This window comes from Trichosurus vulpecula, chromosome 4, assembly GCF_011100635.1.
Source record: "Trichosurus vulpecula isolate mTriVul1 chromosome 4, mTriVul1.pri, whole genome shotgun sequence".
NCBI classification, from domain to species: Eukaryota; Metazoa; Chordata; class Mammalia; order Diprotodontia; family Phalangeridae; genus Trichosurus; species Trichosurus vulpecula.
The window spans coordinates 384,714,315-384,732,955 of NC_050576.1; the positions used below are offsets into that span (position 1 = coordinate 384,714,315).

At 35.3% G+C, this 18,641-nt stretch overlaps 1 protein-coding gene across 1 annotated transcript in view; it reads left to right on the forward strand.

Moving 5' to 3' along the window:
* The window catches only part of MYO16 (myosin XVI), a 675,300-nt gene that overhangs the window by 238,297 nt on the left and 418,362 nt on the right, over positions 1-18,641 (forward strand). The window contains exons 10-12 of the mRNA XM_036754583.1: positions 793-903; positions 10,302-10,367; positions 14,299-14,426. Of these exons, the coding sequence (XP_036610478.1) occupies positions 793-903; positions 10,302-10,367; positions 14,299-14,426 (305 nt within the window). The remainder of the gene's footprint in view (positions 1-792; positions 904-10,301; positions 10,368-14,298; positions 14,427-18,641) is intronic.

An 18,641-nucleotide genomic window follows, 5' to 3' on the forward strand; every position in this document is an offset into this window, starting at 1 on the left:
ATTGTTAAATAAGTCAAGTGTGGAATTTGTGGAGAGATTATACATGGTTGAAGCATAGGAAAATTATGAAATATATAGATTACTCAGTAGTTTAACATGGAAATAAAAGACTTCTCTCTTAAAGGGAAGTAAAAAATGATTTTTACTTTGGTAATAAGTTAATGAAATATTAATAGTTTTCTGATGACTGGGAGGATTCTATTGTCCTATAAAGACCTTACAGAATTAACCTAATAGTAGCTTTATCCTTGAAGCTAAGAAAAGTCCAAATAAATATGATTATAAAAATCAAATATTTGAAATCTAAATGCTTGCTAAATCCCATGAATTTGTATGAAGAAACTGAATTCTGCACAGCTTCTTTCCATACCAGTTTTAGTAATGGTAATATTACAATGAGACTGACTTTCTGCCTTGGCCCTTTCTCCTCTTTCCCTTCTTCTGCCCCATCTCACATAGAGTTAAACCCAATTCTGTTTAAGCCATAAGGAGAGAAAATAAATGCTCTACTTTCTGAAATTAATTTTTTCACATTTGATGACTATTAATGGTATACTGGTGGTAAGCACACTGCATGTGTGACGGAAACTTTCTTAGGACAAATGTGTCCTTTTGCTTAATGGTAAATACAAACTTTTCCTTCCAATAGACCTTTTCAGGTGTTACAAAAATTCATGAAGTATTATTATTATTTGTGTGGCCATTAATATTTATGACATAATTAAAACTGGAATGTTATACTATGAATTGAATGGATTAAAATGAAGTTATATGTGTAAGTTTATTTTTCAGGTCAAGCTGATGCCTCCAGCTCCCAATGATGATCTAGCAACATTGAGTGAACTAAACGATGGCAGTCTTCTTTATGAAATCCAGAAACGCTTTGGCAACAATCAGATATATGTGAGTAGTTTTGAAATTTGCACTTATAGTACTTTCATCCCTCTGGATATCTTGATCTGTCCATTGCTGCATAAACTAGAAAATTTCAAAATGTCACCTCTAAAAGGTAAAGACAATTTTATAGTGATATTCCAAAAAGGCGTAAACAACTATGTAACGTGAATGACATTTAAGTCACCATAATTATATATGGAGATTTCTGAGTACCTATGTCAGATCCTGGTCTCAGCTCTTCAGTTCTGTTTGTAAAAGAGAGTTTTTAAAGACAGTGAGTTTAGTACCATTTCCTACAGAATCCCAAGGTTCAAAGTAGATACTCCCAGTCTGGAAGCCCATGAACAGATCTGAATCTATGTACCTTTTTGCAGATTTTGAGAATATTCATTAGTTCTATGGAAATAATTCTTTTGACAATTTGAAACACTTATCTTCTACAAATAGTTTGTAAATGTGTCCTCTTGTCTACTTTAGCTTAGGAGGTCTGGAAAGTTAAGCTAAGGAGACTATGTTGATTATGAATGTAGTACTCTGAAATTACTTGGGAATGGAAATTTCCCCTAAATTGTGAAGAAATTTCATTATATTTGAGATTACTGTGAATATAAGTAATTTATACACAGACATGATAACAGGAATCATGAATAAGATTTTGATTAAAAATTATATGGAAGCTTTGATTTGTTGGTTTCAATCTTGTCATTTTCATGTGTGATTTTTTCAATGCTTGATAATAAATCAGACACCTGGTAAAATAACTAATTTGAATAGTATGTTTGTCTGTTGATATGTGTGGGTATGGGTCTGTGTGTTGGGGGTGCATATTAAACATAGGGTAATTCAGCCAAGTGCAGATAATTTCTTTAGTGAAATTAGAATCTGTGTATCTCTGAATTCCTTTTGATCACAATTCATTTTTGTTTCCCAATTTACTAAGAAGCTGATTAGATCATTTTCATGTAAATGTAAAGCATGCAAATCTACTTGGGATTAATAAATTATCAGCTGCTGATTAGTTTAGGAAAACACATCACAGCAACCCAAATCTTAAAATACAGCTTAAGCTAGTATAAATGTATTTAAAATTAAATACTTATACTGAATAGAATATAATTTGAAATATTTGAGGCAAAGGTTTGGCAAACCTAGGTGTAACTTCCTGGATTGGGATTTTGTTGTACTTATGCCTGAAATTTTTATCTTGTGGGAACATGGTGAAAATATAAATTCTAATCTAGTATTTGTTTACTTAGTTTTAGCATTCAGCCCAATTCTCCAGTTATATTTTATAAGCCAACAAGGATTTATTAAACATCTACTATGTGCCAGACACTATTCTTAAGAGACAATGATTTATCTTTAGCATTCACTCATAGCTAAAATTATCCAATGATTATTCCCATGGGGAAAGAGAATTGGGAGCTGAATGGTTTCCTCCCTTTGAAATCCCTTGAAGCATTCTTCAATACACAGGGTAGAGAACCTCTCAAATTAGCTGCAGAGCAGGCTAATTGAATTTTTTTTAGCCAAAGACCAAGTTTATTAGAACACCAATAGAAGGAGGGCATGATTCTAAAAATCTTCCATATTGGCTAGACTCTTAAGGAATCTGAGCACTGGCTAGACTCTTAAGGAATCTGGGCACTTTCATGGTGGCAAGATGGATCTTTTATACAGAAGACTGTGGGAACAGAGAAGGGGTCTAGAAGGAATTAAGGGAGTGGTGGTCTAGGTCAGGTGCAGATAATGAAAGGGCAGTTAATTAACTGGGAAGGGCTTATTGCCCCAGGTGAATGCCAGGGACCTGAGCCATGTGAGAAAGTCCAGGGGCTTTGAGCTCATTTTTTTTTTAGTTTCATTACTTTCAAGTATGAGCAATAACAGAAGGCCAACAAGGAGAGACTCTATTGGACCTGATTAAGGAATAGTTATAAATGATTTGTATTTAGCTATTAAATGTCAACAAAAATACTATTTTTATTAGTCACCATCAAGGTCATATTCTCCTGTCTTTTCATGGTGTGGTCATAATCCTATATTGTCAAGGGCTTTGCTAGTGAAGGACAGCCTTTGCAAGCTCCTATCAAGCTGGAGAGGCTTCTGGGCCTGGCAATAGACTGTTTGCTATCTCAATACTAGTTTCACTAAAGTCAAAGAGGCTCATCCTTTTCTTATCTAGAGTTCTAAATATTATACTTGTTATACTGACTACCTTTTGGTCTTTCTTTGAAGCCCCATTCTTATGACAGTTGACTGAATGTGGTTATCTTGATGATTCATTGCCTGTCTTGTGACTTTAACTTATTTTTAAAATGAGAGGTTGGACTAGATGGATTCTAAGTCCCTTACAACTCTAAATTTTTGATACCCTAGTCCTCTATTAGATATTTCCTCCAAAATAAAACATAAACTATTTTATACATAAATTTTGCATGGTGCTTATTAGGTATTAGATCAAAGATTTTCTTTGTAGGTTTAAACCAAAGACACCAAGACTTGGGGCTTAAAATTCAAATATATTCTTGACCTCATTCTCTTCCTTACCCTCCAAGAGTAGGAAGATAGATACTTACCAGACATCTTGCAAAAAACAAAGGCATTCTATCCCTAGTCTCTGGCTACAACATAGATGTTTAGAAAATAGAATATGCTCCATGATCTAAAAGAAATGGTTGTAGAGTAGAAGGTAGGAGGCTTTAAACTGATAAATAAGCCAGCAGAATTGGAGATGTACAAGGTGTTCCTAAAGTCTGGACACATAGGCAATTGATGGCAATGTGGGTTATTGCATTGAGTTCATGTGAATCTTGCGAAGTGCATTGACCTTTGAATCACGAATGGTGGAAATCATACTGAATATGTTATGTATTAATATTGCAATTAAGTAAAAATTTCATTCACTTAATTTCTTGAAAATATGCATTTTTGCCTGTGTCCAAACTTTAGTAACACCCTGTACATGGAGTACCTTTGATCAGGGCAAAATTAAGAAAGAAACTCACAGGCTGTAAACTCAATGAGGTTAGGGACAATCTCAGCTAACCTTTCACCTTCCTTGGGACCTGTCACATTATTCCATACATTGCATAGCTGGTGTTTGATGCATGTTCAATTTTACGGAGTGCAAGGCTTATTTACGTATTCTAAACCACTACCGAATGTTAGAGAGCGCATTATTGTTGTTCTTGTTGAGTTTCAGTCACGTCTGACTCTTCTTGATTCCATTTGGGGTTTTCTTGGCAAAGGTAGTGAAGTGTTTCATCATTTCCTTCACCAGCTCATTTTAGAGATGAGGAAACTGAGGCAAACAGGGGTAAGCTACATATATGGGTCACACAGCTAGTAAGTGTCTAAGGCTAATTTGAACTCAAGTCTTCCTGATTCCAGGCCTGGTGCTTTATCCACTGCATCATCTAACTGTTCATAGGCAGTTCTCTGTCTTAGCTATATAATTCCTAGTACATACAATAACAAATGGGCAGAATTCAAAAGGCCAAGGGAGAATTATTAAGATACTTCTTAAGAAGCCTCTTTTGCCAGAAAATTTCTAATAGCTTTAGCTTCTTCAGGCCAGAAAGTCTAAAATTTCCATTACTTCAAAAACTTTTTTTCAAAAGAGGAATGAACAGTTCTTCTTCTTCCAGGTCAGTCCTGAATCCTGAAAGCTTTGCTGCTTAATGTCAGCTTAAAATGTAAGAAAATTGAGATCCTTTCCCTGGGACCTACCTTTTAATCAGAAATCTCCAGTTTAATGAAATCTTTAAAGATGTCCAAATCTTTCAGCCTTATATTTTTTTAAAAAAAGAATACTTTCTAATATTATTATCTCATATGTGGCAAAGATTATTATAGACAATTCTGTCTTCCTCAGGGGCATCATTATTGTTATAAGTAATAACAATAATACAGCAAAAGCTTGAAATTTTTGTTATGGATCTTCTTCACAGTTTTTGAAGTGGAAGGGACCTAACAAATTATCTTTTCCAACCCTCTCATTTCACAGATAAGGAAATTGTAGGCCAGAAAAGTAATGGATTTGCCCAAAGTGAATTAGTATTAGCAGAGATTCGATCTGAGCAGAGCTCCAAAGGCAACAGTCTTTTCCATCACAGTAAGCTGGAGGTTACTTCTAGATATTTTGGAAAGCTCTATCTTTCTGTTGCCTTTCTGACTTCATTTCCTCATTCTGGAATTGGAGGGGAGTCAACTACTACTGCCTCACTGTTAATAATGTCTAAAATGAGGACTTTTTTCTTTTGTCTCTCAGTTCACTTTCTTTCCTCTCTTATTGAGCATTCATCTTTTTACTTGTAGGTTCATTTTTATTTTCTTCCCACAACTTACTTTTTCTTTTTTGAAAGAAATAATCTTGGGAATTATAGAGAGGGTGCATGGTTGATTTAAGATTTACTAGGTAAAGATCTGAGAACATCCTGGTAGTAAGATATGAACCACATTTATGGATATTTTCCTGTCTAAAAACAAAGGTATGTCAGCATGATAAAACTGAAAGAGTATTTTATTTGGAGACAAATAAACTGGGTTCAAATCCCTAGCTTTATCACCTACTACCTGGGAGACTACTTCTGGTTTATTTAATATCTCTTTATCTTGGGTTACTCAACTATAAAATATAGAAGTTGTACTGCCTCTAAGGCAGGAGCTCTTAACTTGGGGTCCACAGTCCACCTAATTGGTCCATGGACAGATCTCAGGGGTTCCATGAATTTGGAAGGGGAAAAATACATTTTTGTTTCAATATAATTGGTTTCCTTGGCAAACTTAAATATTTTATGTATTTAAAAATAGTATTCTGAGAAAGGGTTTCTATGATTTATCAGACTCCCAAAGCAGACCATGACCCAGAAAAAGTTTAAGAATCCTTCTCTGAAGTCTCTTCTAATTCCAAATTTAAGATGTTATGGTTGGAGGAAGTTCTTTCATGATAGATAGAAGGATAGCATAGGCCTATAGAACATACAAACATTTGTAGATACCATTGCATACTATTGCTCTTTATTGTGAAGAAGACTGCAGGTAGAGTCAGAGGATTAAAATTTAAATCCTGAATTTTCTGCTTAATGATTGGCTAACACTGGCCTAGTCATTTAACATCTCTAAGATCAGTTTCCTTATCATTTTTCATGCTTCACAGCACTATCTCAAAGTTTAAATTAAAAATAATATATGTGTAATATAGTTAAATCTTCAGTACTTCAGTGCTTTGATGCTTCTTATATCATTGATATAGGAACTCCTTTCACCATTGCAGATTACTATAGTCTTATGGCTTCTAATCTTGTGCAGTTCTTATCTTCTATCTCACTACAAACACTCCGTAGTTGAGTCACTTAGCACACCTGAAGTCTTTGTATGGCACATCACATATGTAGGAGTCCAGTCACAACACTTAAACTATGTCTCACTTTTGGTACATGATCCCATCTTTTTCCAGTCCTATATGTCCTGGTAGATGTCACTTTGCAGACAAGACATCAATGGTGGTATATTACAGACTACTTATATTTGGAATATAGCATTTCATTGCTCCATAGGTCACCTGCAATTTTTATTCTTTTCGATATAATGTCCCTCTGTGGTTTGTAGCCCTGTATATTCCTGGGTTAATATTGATTGTTTAACAATAACTTGAAGCAAAACACATTATAGGATATGTTAAATCAGTTAACAAGAGGGTTTTTGTTTATTTGTTCGTTCAGCATACATTATATTCCAGGTGCTGTACTAATCATCATGGATAAAAAGAAATTTTTTAAAAGAAATGTATTCAAAATAAATACAAATCAATTTTAAGGGGTCATAGTAACAATTTGAGAAGCAATCAATTCATATAGTAGGTGATGTCTGAGTTGAGCTTTGATGAAAACTAGGACCATTAAAATAGTTTAATTTCCCAGATGTGATCCAGCTAACTCCTATTCTGTTAATCATTGTCCACCTGCAATGGCTGCCCATGATATAAATGTTAATTAATCGATCGACAAGTATTTAATGTCTTTGGGGTTTTTTTTCAGTGTAGTTGGGTGGCAATCTGTCAAGCATCTTTGATTTTCACTGAGGGGGGCTTTGTAATGTTCCACTGCTAGCTGCAATTCACATCATGCTTTCTATCAAAAGAAACATCAGTAGAACACCACCATCACGATAGAGCCTATCTTCCATTTGCATTTAAGGCATACTAATTAGAAAGTTATTTCCATTTCACATCTATTTAATTGAACCTTGTGGGACAGCAAAAAATAGCACTAACTCAAGAAGCCATGGTCGCTGCCACATGAAAATAAAATATTGATGTCTTGGTACTGGGTACAAAAGATTTCCATAGCCTGACATAATGGAGCCCACTTATAGTTGTCTTGCCAATGCAGGAATTATTGAGGGATTCAAAGTAATTTTAAAAATGAACAGTTTCTTGATGATCTTCAGTAATCATTGATAAAAAGATAAGTCTCTCTAGTATTCTTAATTTGGAAACTCTGGAATGTAACAACTAGTACAGTCTATTCTATGTAGGCTGCTTTTTCTATTAAAGGCAGAGGACCCACCAAATCATGTATGTGTATGTATGTGAAGATCTCTAGGAAAAAAGAATGAAGGCACTTAACTTGAAGGTGAAATATGTGTTCTGGGGAGAGGTATAATGACTCCCAGAATGTGCCTAATGCTTCAATTAACCTTCATTTTTACTTAATATTGTTAATACCCTACTTTACTTTATTAAACAGGTAGATTTTAGGGGCAGCTAGGTGGCCCAGTGAGTAGAGCACCGGCCCTGGAGTCCTGAGGAGGACCTGAGCACCTGAGTTCAAATCCAGCCTCAGACACTTGACACACTTACTTACCTGTGTGACCTTGGGCAAGTCACTTCACCCCCATTTCCCTGCCTTCCCCCCTTCAAAAATAAGAAAGGGGGAATAAGCAGGTAGATTTTGTACTGGTAGTAATGGTGATTTTAAATTTTATTATATAATTGATCAATATATAATATTTATATGATATTTGGGTAGTCTATTAAAATATGTTGGAACTAAAAAAAGACAAGTCATTCAATAATATCCATTATCACCTACTTTCTAATTAGATTTTCAGAAATACGTATGCATTCTACGCTGGAGTAGTATCTTAAGGAATTTCTGTTAATACATTTTCTGCCTGAAAGCACTAAAACCCAAAGAATTTAGGTTACTTTCACAATATTGAATGCCTTCCTTCTAAGGAAGTATATTGACAGGGGTCAACATGTAGGATGTAAAGGGGGCAGCTGGGGGCACAATGGATAGAGTGCTGGCCCTGGAGTCAGGAGGATCTGAGTTTAAATCCAGGCTCAGACACTTGACTCTTACTAGCTGTTTGACCCTGGGCAAGTCACTGAACCCCTGACTGCCTCACCAAACCAAAAATAAATAAATAAATAAATAAATGAATAAATAAACAAATAAATAAATGAATGAATGAATGAATGAATAAAGGGATTTGCTTATATTTTGTGTGAAGTTGGCACACACAACAGTGTAGGACATAAAGGGGAAAAATCATCCAGGCTAAAAGTGTGTTGCCCAAAGTACAGATTCAAGAAACTAGACAGTAAGCTATGCTATATAAAGTTAAAGGGCATAGGACAACCAAATCCAGGGATCTATGACAGAAATAGAAAAAAAAAGTTCATAGCCATGGCCCTTTAGGATCATAGATTTTGAGCTAGAAGGGATAGTAACCGTGTGTCCCGATCACCTCACTATATAGCTTCTTAACTGAAGCTAAGAGAGGTTATTTGTTTGACACGGCCAAGGTCCCAGAGAGAGTAGGCAGCTAAGCCAAGAATTCAACTCTAATCTTCTAACTAAAAGTCTAGTGTACTTTCTGTCATACCATTTGTCATCACTATTTTAAAATTAGGGAGTTGTCACAAAGGTAGGGGGTATTGATGATGATGGGATGATACCCTGGTCTTTCTTTTGCCTAATGGAATTATTTTGTATTAGACATATGGAAGACATGCCTTCTCTACATTCTACTGTATCTATAATACCCAAAGTACACCTAATCAGGGAATACCTGAGCAGAAACTGCAATCCAAGTATTCTGAGATTTAATTTCCTTTCTCTTTTCACATAGCATGTTGTGTAAATATATTGATGTTTTCTGACCTGGTTTTAAACTTGGGTTCTTTTTACATAGGAAACAGATGTGATAAGAACTATACTATTTACTATATTATAAAACAGTAGTAGAGAATTATGACTTGGAATCTGAAATAATATTTCTATAAACCTCAAGGGAAAATTATATTTATCCTTAACAGAGAGAATGATTATGTCATAGATTGAGATATTAACACTTAGAGGAAAAAAATTGTTGAGGAGACAGCAAAAACTGAGAATAAAGGGTATCTGTTCTTAGCTGCAAACCTAATTCTAATCCTAGGTATGATCCAAAAAAAAGTGTCAATTACACCCCCTAAAATTTACTCCAAATTCAGAAAATTTTCAAATCAACAATTTGTTATACTTGCAGAGGCTGGGCTAGAAAAAAAAAAATGAAACGGCCTTTGCCCTCAAGGAATTTAAATTCTACTGGGGAAACAGAATATACACACATAAGCATACACAAAATGTATATAGATTAAAGGTGGAGTAATTTTAGTGATCAAGACAGGGGAGAACACCAACAACTGGATGAATAGAAAAAGCCTGGCATACACTATTTGCTTTGGAGGAAATTAGGCAGAGGTGAAGAAAGAGATGACTGCAGGGATGGAGAACAGTGAGAGGAAAGATATGGATGTGGGAGATGGGATGTATTTGCGATGTAGTACAGAGGAGAGTGTATTAGCTCTACTATCAGAGGACTTAGATTCAAATCCCACCTCTCATATTTCCTACCTATATGACCTTGGACAAGTCAATTACCTTCCTTGGGCCTCAGTTTCCTTGTCTCTAAAATGAAAGGATCTGATTAGACTTCCAATGATGTTGCCTTCTACATCTATGATCCTGTAAATGTTTTGGGAGAAAACAACCAGAATTTAGTTTGGCTGGAATATCGAGAGTAATGTAAGACCAAAAAAAAAAAATAACATCATATTGTGAAGTGATTTAAATGTCAGACATAAAAGTTTATATTTAATTCTAGAGGCAATAGAGTCATTGACATCCCTTGGCCAAAGGACAGACAAGGTCATAGCAATGCTTTATGAATGTCAGTTTAATGAAGAGAGAATGATGACTGCCTGAATAATTTATAAATTGTTATATTGTGAACTTTCATCTAGTCCATTAATTGCTCTTTACTATTCCCCTCCAAAAAAAGTCATTAACCTCTTTAAAGGATCTACTTAGTAGTTCCTGATATTTAAGGGTTTTTTTTTTCCTCTCCAACAGACTTATATTGGTGACATACTTCTGCTTGTTAATCCATTCAAAGAACTTCCAATTTATTCCAATATGGTGAGTATTCATGTTATGCTCTGGGATATCAATCTTGATTCACTCTCATTAAACAGATCTATTGTTATTACAATACTAGATAAGAACAAAAAGTAATCAGCTACATTTATCAGAGATATCACTTAGGGAATCATTCATGAACTCATTCAAGAATAAATGAAAAAAAATAGTAAATATTTACTATGTGCTAAGCACTGTTCTGAACATTATAACTACAAGTACAGAAATGCAAAGGTAGTATTTGTCCTTAAGGAGCTTCAATTGTTAATTGAATTTTCTTCCTCTTGAAATATTTGGTGCTTTTGGCTTTTTCCCCTTGTATTACCCTGTTGTTCACTATCTGACTCTTCCCTTTTGATGGTAGATTACCCCTCGGGTTGGACCATAAGAAAGTTTCAGCCTCTATCTACCATGGGGAGCTTACATTTCACCAGCCTGGTTTCCTGACCAAAGCAGCTTCTGAGAGTAAAGGAATTGTCCCAGCTGGATTCCAGTCTCATTTCCTTCAGGCCCAGTGTAGTCACACTCTCTGGTTCCCTGCCCTAGTTTTCTCATTTTTTTTTAGTTGTCTGGCTGGGCTGAACCAATCAATTAATTAATTCTTTTTGTGGAGAGGAGAGAGGGAAAGGTAAGTGTTTTGAAGACTATTTTTTACCACCTTGAGATTTCCTGATGTAGGGGCCACCATAAAAATAAGGAAGTAGGCCTCGCCTTCCTCTCTATATCATCGCCTCCTCCTCATATACTTGGGTATTATTCATTTTCCCTACTATTAGCCCCCAGACTGTGGTGCAGTGGTGAATATAATTGCTGAGCTTCTGCCATAGAAGGGAAATCTGTGAGTGAATGCTAGAGTCCAAGCCTTGAGTGCTTTAGGAATGGGCATGCTCTTAATACACAAGGCTGCTACCTTTGGCTTCTTGCTTTTTTTGTCCTGTGAATTCAACTGCAACTGTTGTGTCTCCCTTGAATTTCTCTACCTTTTGGTTTTTTTAAGGCAGGACAAGGAAAAAAAAGTTTGGACATCATCTTGTTGCTTACATGTACCAGAAGTCTCAAGGAGCTTATATTCTAATTAGGGAGACAATACACAAAGTAGAGTGTTGAAAGTGGTAGAAGCAGACAAACAAAGTATAAATGTTTACTCTTGGGTGAAAAAGTTTCAAGAAGTTGAACATGTTTATGAATGTCAAAATCAGAAAAAGGAAAGTAAAACAAAGGCTATTTGACATATTATAGTGTCTTTATAGGATCAATAACCAGACATCTCAGATCTTTCCCTTTTAGGCTTATATAGAATATGGATAAATATTAGCACTGGCTATGAAAATAGAGAATTATTTTATGAATATTTTTGAGTATTCCTGTAGTCTTCTATGACTGCCAAATACATGGGGAAAAGGCACATTAATGTCACTCTATAAAGCACATATTATTGAGCATTTCTTTTCCTCTATTAGAATGTAACCTCCTTGAAGATAAAGACTGTTTTTCTCTTTGTATTTGTAGAACTTAGCACAGTGTCTGACACACAAGCTCTCAATGAATGCTTATTCATTGTTGATGAATTAAGAGACCTTTTAAAAACCCAAAACAAATGGAAGAGAATGTTTTCCTTCTGCTGTCATATTCTAGTAGAAAGTGAGATGACTTCTTTTAATTCTCTTAATGTTGCTGTCCTTCGATGTTCAGTTGGGTCTGTTCTCTGTTATTCCTCTTTTCTCATTGCTTAGAATACGTTGTATCATAGAAAGGTGTAGATATAAACTCTAGGACTCCAAGAAAATATAATTTTCAAAAAGTAAACTCTTATTCTTTCTAAAACAAAGGTGTTATTAGTGAATATTTCCCTTTTACGTGGAAACTTCCATTGTAGATTCTCTTTTAACCTTTTTCTTCATAGTCACTCAAACAAAAGTACAGATACCTACCCAAATACAAGCTGAGTGACTTTGAATTTTACAGGAGGAGGCCTGCCATAAGCACACATAGCAAAAGAAAAAAAAATTAGTTCAGAGTTTAAAAATAATGAAATAAATTTTACCAAATAGTTTGAATTTTGAAAAGTTAATAAAATAAGTAGTCTTTTAAGTTAAAAAGTTTTCATTAGCTTTTTTGAGCAATTCACTGTTTTAATTCAATACATGTGTTTTTAATTAATCTCAATGTTTTATAATCTCCCTTAAGAATTTCTCTGAACTAAGACAATTTGCATTTGATATATTTCAGAAGATTTTTCCACATTTGGTATTGAGAAGATTATGTACTTTAGCATAGAATGAGTTTGCAGTAGCAAATCACAAACAGTATCCATTTGATTGCATTGTAATTACACGTAGCCTAAACTCCTAAGACTCTATTAAATTCATGTAGGCATAATTAGGGAGAAATTTATGGAAAAATCATGAACAGATTTCGTGATGAGCTTGTTATCATGAAAAGGTTTGATTTATTATTGTGCCAAGTGCACTATCTACTCTTAAAAAACAAACAAACAAAATTAAAAAAAAAAAAAACTTTGCCTAAAGAGGATATATTCCTAAGTGTGAAATGAATAGAAAAGTAAAGTAATTGTATTGCCTTGTAAGCTAATACGTACTGCTAGGGCCCCCTTGTGTTTGGATTTATATTTCACATTAATTGAAGTCTACTGCATTTTTATAGGGCTTAAACTTTTTTTAAAGTAATATTAAGTGATTTCCAAAAAACAATAAAAAAGTAAAGTAAGTTCCATTGTTAGACTGAAAAATAATATCTTGAAATTCTAGCATATTTGCCTGAGGAATAGGTAAACTTATAATTAGTTCTATATCTCACATTCCATATCGCAAATCCCATACTCACTGCTCTTGCATAAATTGGATATTACTGACTGATATCAGATTTTAAATAATTAACCAATCTTCAGCCTATTTAACATAATTGTTTATTTTCCTTTCACAAGTGGAAATTGCTTTATTGTGTTTTAAAAGGGGAAGGAAAGACAATTAAAATTTGTGACTGCCCTGGCTACAAAAATAGAGCTACAGAATTAGTCATATTTTTATAAACATATTATAATTTATTTATTATTTATTTATGCATCTATTTATTTTCTATTTACCAATATACATATACTCATATACATAAAATAAGAAAATTCAACTTTAATTTTGGATTTTTCAATATGCATGCTTAATATATTCTAATAGTAAGTGTACATTTGCAAATATTGTAGTTATAAACTTACTACAATAGAATTATCCCAGCAGCTAGGTGGTGCAGTGAGTAGAGCACTGGCCCTGGAGTCAGGAGGACCTGAGTTCAAATTCAGTCTCAAGACACTTGACACATATACTAGCTGTATGACCTCGGGCAAGTCACTTAACCCCAATTGCCCTGCCAAAAAGCAAAAAAAAAAAAAAAAAAAAAGAATTATCTACAACATAAGAAGCCTTGGTAGGTTAAACAATAGAAGATCATCCTTGCAGTTAGGTAGAAATGGATTCAAGGCCTGCCTCTTAACACATGTAACCATGCGACCTTCAGCAAGTAACACACAGAAGAGGTTTTACAAAGGAATTCAAGATGGAGATACTATCTCTACTTCAACAGATTCAAAATTAGGATGATATATGTGTTGTTGTTTTCTTAAACTCACATTGAGTATAAAATGTGCCCTGATATTTTAAAGGGGGCAGAATAGAATAAGTAGAAAGTTAGCCTCAGAGTCAGGAAGATCCGATTCAAATCCTGCTTCTGACTCACAGGGGTCGTATGGTTCTGGGCGAGTCACGTAAGACTATAAGTTGCAGAGTAGGTACCAATATAATTGTTAGGAGTTTCCTCATTTCAGAACTGGCTATACTAATGAAATTACAGATCCAGTCCTTATCCATTCTATTTTCATTATACGTAAAGAGTTCTGTTTCAATGCCATATATTTTTTCAGGTCATGCAGCTTTACTTGAGCAGTACTGGAAGGCTGTGTTCATCTTTGCCCCCACATATTTTTTCATGTGCTGAAAGAGCTTACCACATGCTTTTCCAGGAGCAGAGGCCTCAATGCTTCATCCTCAGGTATAGTCCCTTTCATCATTGAGTAATATACCATCAGATACTTACTTTTTCCTGCAAAGAACTTGGCATCTTCATTTTTTTATGATTTTGTTTTCATTTGCTGCATCAACAATTGAAGTTGGAATATAACTGTGTAATGAATATATTATATTTCTATCAACTACTACTCATTTGCATTAGTTGAAATATCCTGAAGAGAAAAACTGTATCAACATTAACAAAATTCGATAGAAACTTATTTCAATTTACAGGTTTAATGTAGAATCTCAGAATCCTTTGGCTTTAAGTCCTAAAGAAACTACAATCATTTGGTCAATAAATAAATGAATGAATGAATAAATAAGTTAATTAATCTAAATTGCATAAATAAACTTCATGAGCTAAAAATCGATAGACTTATACTTGGGGCTTTTAAAATATAGTTCAATTTAATTAATGTTTTATATATTTTAGGCTGATTGTTTAGTTAAAAATTGAAATGTGCATTTTTGGAATTCAATCAGCTTTGGTGTTTTGAGGATCTGTATTCTTGTGCATAGTGCTGACTGATTTGAAGAAAATATTTTAAAATATATATATATATATAATATATATATTATATATGCTCTCTCTCTCTCTATATATATATATGCTCTAAAAACATTTCATTTAAGCCACACATTATTGTAACTTGGGTATGTGCTTATTCAATCATAGAAAGTATGTCTGGAAGAGGTTTTTAATAATATTTGGTCTAACCCTCCTCATTTTATATATGAGGAACATGAAGCTCAATGAGGGGACTAGTCCAAAGTTACATAAGAATTAAATAGCAAAATCAGAGGTGAAACTGAGATGTTCTTATTTGAAATCTAATGTTCTTGCCTCTACAAAGAGCTTAAAAGCTCATTCAAACATGTTGCATTAACTTCTTAGGATATTTAGCAAAAAAAAAAAAATACATTGCACCAAATTTCTGTATTTTGAAACTTTGGGACAAGGCTCATGGGATCATGGGATTTGAAATATCTATTTAAGGATTATTGGAATACTTTAATAGTAAAATGAGCTCTGAGAAATATCTAGTAGCATGCTCTGGTTCTACTTGGGCCAGAACACCTGGATAGATACCTTGCTCTGCTGCTGACCAGCTCTTTGATCTTGAGGAAATCACTTGGCTTCCCTTTATTCCTTCCATAAAATGGAAATAATATTTGTTCTATTTGCCTCACAAGTTGGTTCTAATAATCAAATGAGATATTGCTTGTAAAATGCTATCTAAATATAAGCTATTACAATTATTTTAAATGTTATTTATCACATGTATTATTATTCTTACAATAGCTAACAATTATATAATGATTTAGTGTTCACAAAGTGCTTTACAAATATTATCTCAATTTATTCTCACAACAACCCTGGGTCATCAGTGCTATAATTATCCTCATTTTTACAAGTGAGGAAACTGAGTTAAATAGAGGTTAAGTGACTTGCCCAGGATCACATAGCTAGGAAGTGTCTAAAGCCAAATTTGAACTCAAGTCTTCTTGACTCCAGGCATGGAGGTCTTCTACATGTTATCCTTCCTACCCAATATAAATATTGTATTGCAACAAATCCTGCTCAGGAAAGACAAAACAACTCAGTCTTTTTTAGCCTATATTTGCAAAGGGAGATGATCAAAGAGGGCTATAGGCATGGTCTGTCCATGAACACACTCAGAGCATGCCAGCTCCCAAGGACTGAGCTCAAGGGCAATAAAGGGCCCATACCTGTATGAAACACTGAAATCTTGTGTAGGTTGGGAACAACTTCCAAAGGGCACTTATATCACTCATTACCCAATTTTGGGTTACAGATTCAGGGCAGACTGAGGAAGAGGAACACATCCATTTCCAGTTTTGGGGGGTAGGTAACAGTTCCTAACCATAATCTATGTAACCAACAAGAAGGAGATTTTAGAAGCAAGCTATAGTAGTGTTGCTTAGCCCCAGAAATAGAGGAGGGTTCTCAGGCCAGGTTCTGGACCAATTTGGAGCCAACAGAGGAATAATTAAGGCCCAGGTCCCAGACCAAGGGGAAGCCTACAGTTTTGTTTGTCTGTAACTGCAGAGCATTGCAGGTGGTTGGTTGGAGCTGAGTCCTATAACAATCTTCTGTTGCTCAGACCCAAACTCAGGTCAAGAACTCGCATAGCTTAAACAAGGAGTACATTGATCAGACTTCATGAAGCATATGAAGCATCAAAATCTGGGTTTTTCAAAGCCAAGGGGATCCTTAATGCTTACTCAGAGTCTCATCTGACTACATCACATGGAAACTCTTCCCATAAGTGAGCCCCAAAGCAAAATGCTAACCTCAGAGTATATATGCACTTCTTCAGGGTCAGAGGGCATCACAACCCTTGTCACCCAGGCTCATGTGACTTAGGCTTCCACATAACTTAAGCAGGTCACATGGGCCTATTAATGGATGGGAAAATCTTCAAATTAAAAACTACATTAACAGTACAGAAGGAGGCTAAAAAGGGGGGGGGGAAGAATTAGAGGGAGAGTAGCTTAAGGAAGCTATTAGTCACTGTAACTAAGGATATACAAAAATATGTACAACTCTTTTATGTCATGGAAAAGAATTGGGATTTGAGGGGATAATAATAAATTAGAGAATGACTGAAAATGTTATGGTATGTAAACGTGATGGAATACTATTGTGTTCTAAGATATGTTGAGGAGGGGCAGAGCCAAGATGGCAGAGTAAAAGCAAGGACTTGCTTGAGCTCTCCCCCAAGCCCCTCCAATTACCTGAAAAAATGACTCTAAACAAATTCTAGAGCTACATAACCAACAAAATGACAGTGAAACAAATCTCTAGCCCAAGACAACCTGGAAGGTTGACAGGAAAGGTCTATCAAACTAGACTGGGACTGGAGCTCAGTCCAACCTGGGCCATGCCAGCACAAACAAGGCTGGGGCAGGTCTCAGGGGACTGAATCACTGGCAGCTGTGGCAGTTTCCAGACTTCTCAATACACAAACCCCAAAGACAACATAAAAGTTCAGTGGGAAAACTTTGTTGGACCTGGGTGAGAAAGGAGCATGGTCTGGCCCCAGCCCTGGGGTGGTGGAGGTGGTGGCAGCCACAGCAGCAGCAGCAGCATCTGTTTCCAGAGCTCCAGGACTACAGACAGTGGGGGGTCAAGTGGCTGTTCAGAGGGGGAATTCAGAGATCTCTTTGCTGGTACTAAGGCAGGATTCTCTTGCTTTGCCCTGCTCAGATCTGGGTTGCAGTCCTGGGTGGTGGTCCTGGGGTGAGGAGGAGTGCTGGCACGGCAGAGCTTGTGGCAGCTGTGGAGAGGGAATCCTCCTCAGAGTTCCAAAGCATGGAGGAGTGCTTCAGGTCACTCACGGACCAGAGCACAGGCCAGGAGAGGAATAAACACCTTTCCTTTGATCATACCACCTTGGAAGAACTGAAAATTTACAGGTGTATAGAAATATCTCTGAAAGCAGCTATGCAAAAGCCCTGAAGCTTGGGACAGTGAACTTTCCACACTGGAAGCAAAGTCCTACCTTGACAAACAGCTCAAAAGTCAAATAATTGGCTAAGAAAATGAGCAAACAGCATAAAAATTCAGACTATAGAATCTTACTTTAGTGACAAGGAAGATCAAAACATACAACCAGAAGAAGACAACAAAGTCAAACTTCCTACATCAAAAGCCTCCAAGAAAAGATATGATTTGGTTTGAAAATCAAGTAAGAGAAGTAGAGGAAAAATTCAGAAGAGAAATGAGAGTGATGCAAGAAAATCATGAAGAAACAAGTCAATAGCTTGCTAAAGGAGACCCAAAAAACACTGAAGAAAATAGCACCTTAAAAATAGACTAACCCAAATGGCAAAAAAGCCAATGAGGTGAAGAATGCCTTAAAAAGAAGAATTGACCAATTGGAACAGAAAGTACAAAAGCTCACTGAAGAAAACAATTCCTTAAAATTAGAATGGAGCAAATGGAAGCTAATGACTTTATGAGAAATCAAGAAATTATAAAACAGAACCAAAAGAATGAAAAAATAGAAGACAATGTGAAATATCTCTTCTGAAAAACAACTGACCTGGAGAATAGATCCAGGGAAGATAATTTAAAAATTACTGGTCTACTTGAAAGACATCATCAAAGAAAGAGCCTAGTCATCTTCTTTCAAGAAATTGTCAAGGAAAACTGCCCTGATACTCTAGA